This window comes from Austrofundulus limnaeus, unplaced genomic scaffold (assembly GCF_001266775.1).
Source record: "Austrofundulus limnaeus strain Quisiro unplaced genomic scaffold, Austrofundulus_limnaeus-1.0 Scaffold1513, whole genome shotgun sequence".
In the NCBI taxonomy this organism is placed as follows: Eukaryota; Metazoa; Chordata; class Actinopteri; order Cyprinodontiformes; family Rivulidae; genus Austrofundulus; species Austrofundulus limnaeus.
Genome location: NW_013953915.1, coordinates 44,665 through 48,374, shown reverse-complemented (window position 1 = coordinate 48,374; position 3,710 = coordinate 44,665). Strand labels below are relative to the sequence as shown.

General features: G+C 40.1%; 1 protein-coding gene across 1 annotated transcript in view; it reads left to right on the top strand.

The window, feature by feature from the left end:
* Window positions 1-221: 221 nt before the first annotated feature.
* The window catches only part of LOC106535631 (phosphatidylinositol-binding clathrin assembly protein), a gene marked incomplete at its 5' end in the record, with an annotated part of 13,739 nt that continues 10,250 nt past the window's right edge, over window positions 222-3,710 (top strand). Inside the window, 3 exon segments of the mRNA XM_014032684.1 lie at window positions 222-371; window positions 671-698; window positions 2,140-2,272. Of these exon segments, the coding sequence (XP_013888138.1) occupies window positions 222-371; window positions 671-698; window positions 2,140-2,272 (311 nt within the window).

The window sequence follows — 3,710 nt, the reverse complement described above, 5'->3', positions numbered from 1 at the left end:
CTCTCTCTCTCTCTGTCTCTCTCTCTGTCTCTCTCTCTGTCTCTGTCTCTGTCTCTGTCTCTCTCTCTGTCTCTCTCTCTCTCTGTCTCTCTCTCTCTCTCTCTCTCTGTCTCTGTCTCTGTCTCTGTCTCTCTCTCTCTCTCTCTCTCTCTCTCTCTCTCTCTCTCTCTCTGTCTCTGTCTCTGTCTCTGTCTCTCTCTCTCTCTCTCTCTCTGGTCCAGGTTTTGATGCTCTGGGAGAGCTGTTAAAGCCTACAGTTCCTGCACACATCGCCCCACCTCCTGTTGCCGCTCCTCCTCAGATGACCATCCATCCCGGAGGGAAGCTGCTCGCCAACGACCTCGACTCCTCTCTGGCCAACCTCGTGGGCAGTGAGTGTTGACACTCACGAATGTGTGAACACGAGGGGAAAAAAAACATGGTGGAATATCTGTTCAGCAGTTGGAACAGTAARACATTACATTCAACAGCAGGACTTGATTATTAATTGGACTTTTAAAAGGCACAATGTACACAGTTATTATAAAGCAGCACACTCAAAGCTGTTTTTGACCATTTAAGTCTAATGGAAGAATTGATGTTATTACTGATGAGAAGATGTGTTTTTTTTTTGACTTTTATTTCAGATTTTCTTTTACGTTTACTCACATCTGTTTCCTCTATTCTTCAGATCTGCAGTTTGGAACCTCAGCCAAGAAGTAAGTTTCTGAACTTGTAAGACTTAGGTTCCTGATTTAAATGTTGACTAAATGAGCTTCCTTGCCTGGTTCACATGGCGAGGTTTTAAAAGTGTCTGCTGATTTTCAAAGACTGAGACCACATATGAGGATAAAAATCACAGATATAAAAGATTTGATCTTAGTGTGTGGCTTAAATACAACACACAAACAGATTTTACTCACGAACATTCAGATGTCAGACAGGAAATCTCAGAATACCTTTCAGATCAAACGTGAGTTCAGAGTGAATAAACATGGCAGACGAAGAATTAATGGTGATGGTTTGTGGACCATTTTACTAGAGAAAAAAAAGATTTCTTGATTTCCACCGGACTTTCTGATGCCTTTCCTCCCCATTTTGCAGGTAATGTTACAGATTTTTTTCAAAAACTACGCTTCAAATTTGTTTTACTTCTCAGTAAGAGGCAAAACAAAACAACCAATAACTAAAATGACATAACCATTTCCCAACCCGCTCTACAGTATAAGTTCGCCACCTCTCCCCGTCCTCCTTTCCCTGCTCCTCTGTCGTGTAGCTTCCCAAACCGATGGTTGGAAGGGCAAAATCGGGCCAAAACTCTGCATAATTATCTTGCCGTGTTAACCTGGAATAAGTTGTCAAGAATCCTGCCAATAGGGGAAGAGTTTTTTCTTTTCCTTTTTTTTTGTATAAAGCTTTAAAAATATTTGAGTGGATTTCATGTGCTAGGTTTTATTGATAATGTTTATAAAAGCAGTGAAGGTCAGTTAAGGTCATTTATTAATCCCCTCATTATTCTGATTTTTTTTGTTGCAGCAATAAACAAAAATAATATATCAGACTGAAAAGGATGAAATTAAAGCAGATTTACTTCATAGAAACTGCATCGTGCAAATGTATGAATCTGCAGAAAATGGCTTAAAACCTGATTCAGACTGTACCAAACAAATGCAACCTTTACTACAGTCAGAGGTGACATGTTGTTGTACAGTATGAAGGCCTGAGGCAGGAAAGACTTCCTGTAACGCTGCTGCGACTGCAGAGATTTAACAGTCTGTTAGCAAATCTGCTCTGCTGTCCATCCACTGAGAAGCAGGCAGGATGTTCTGACTGGTCTGTTATAGACAGTTTGTTCAGCATCCTTTTCTCCACCACCCACCTCCAACTGGTGCAGTTTGCAGCTAATATTGAAGCCAGGCTTAAATATAAGTTTTAATAATGATAATAATAATAATAATAATTATTATTATTATTATTATTATTATTATTATTATTATTATTATTATTATTATTCATTTTATTTATAAAGCGCCTTTCAAGACACCAAAGGACACTGTACAATAGAAAAACAACTGTAAATACATAAAGTGATAGTCTCTTTGTGTTTTGTTGGTGTAAAGTTAAAAACGCTCAGGAGTTCTTTCTGTTCTTCTGTCACAGACCAGACATGCAGTGGAGCCAACCCGGAGAGAAGAAGCTAACCGGTGGTCAAAACTGGCAAAATAAGACCATGTCGACCACCCAGTGGAGCCCTGCGCCCATGGCCCCACAGCCCATCCCTGTACCACATGTGGTGAGCTGTCAACACACCGTGGACACACACACACACACACACACACACACACACACACACACACACACCAACAAATACCCACATGTGCTTGAAAAGGTCCCGCAAGGTGTCTGCAAGTCCTACAAGTTCTTGTTTTTATTCAACAATTTTAGATCCACCGTTGGACAGGAAGTTGCCTCCATTGTTGTTTTGTGTCCCGCAGGGTTCCCATGGGTCCTTGAAATCCTTGAAAGTTTGTGAATTTGAAAAAATGATTTCAAGGCTCTGGAAAGTTTGTGAAAACAGCCAAAAATTACACTTGTCCTTGAAAGTCCTTGAATATTTTTTTAGGGGTTGAAGTTCTCTATTCACACAACTGATTTTTATCATCTGTAAAAAATATATAAAATAAAAAAAACTTGCATTTGTTGTGGTGGATTGTGGTAAACAGGCGTAGCTTTCAACAAATAACGTGAGCCATAGTCATAGTTTTATCCAATCAGAGCAGAGTAGGGCGGGTCTTTCTTTCTGAGCCCAGTTGAGAACACCACAGCTCCTCCTGGACATTTTCACATCCCCTCCTCCCAAACTGAGCTGCTGAACCTGTCCATGCATTGTGGACATGAATGTAGGGTAAACATTTAATCCACTTTCTTTCAATGATTCTGACTCAACAGTTTCTGTGTTGTTCAGTTTTTCATTGAATTTMCWTGATATTAAACCTGTTTARTGGTAACATTCTGTGGTAGCAGTAGGTAATTGCCGTTGCGCATGGTTCTTGAATTTAAGGAAATTGGTACTGGAAAGTCCTGGAAAGTTCCTTGAATTTGATGTTGACCAAGGTGTGGGAACCCTGGTCCTGATAACAGTATTTTTGCAAGTACTACCTCAATACTCGGGGGCGGATACCAATACCAGTATCGATACTCTATTGAATGTGTTGCAGTTTGCATTTCAAGTGAAACGTTTATCAGTTCAATATTGAAGAAATTTATAAGAGTTGAAAGAAAACCCTTCTGTATTTAACTTGATCCAGTCAGAGGGGCTGTAGGCCTGTAACAAAGCAGACACACCTTGCTCTAAATAAAAGAAATGTGTTTTTAAAGTCATTGCCTGTGGTGGGCAGCGCTAATCCAAAAATTAGCTCTGCAATTTCTAAAGCGCTTATAAAATTATAGATACAGACCAGATTGGCAGGTGCACAGGTGCTCACACTGAACGGTGATGTGCAGGTGGTGCTCCGTCGACAGCAAAAGCAGGATAAAAACAATGGAAAGACAGGCTACACACCAAGATTTAAGGTAAAAAGTAAAAGGTCCTTTAATAAAAGAATGGACCAGCCATTAAATGAGTTGCCTACCGGCTCGGGGACTATCGCACCTTCAACAGGGCAAATATCATATGGCTCAATACAAACAAATCAGTACTTAAAAACACATTGTGACGATGACATCACACA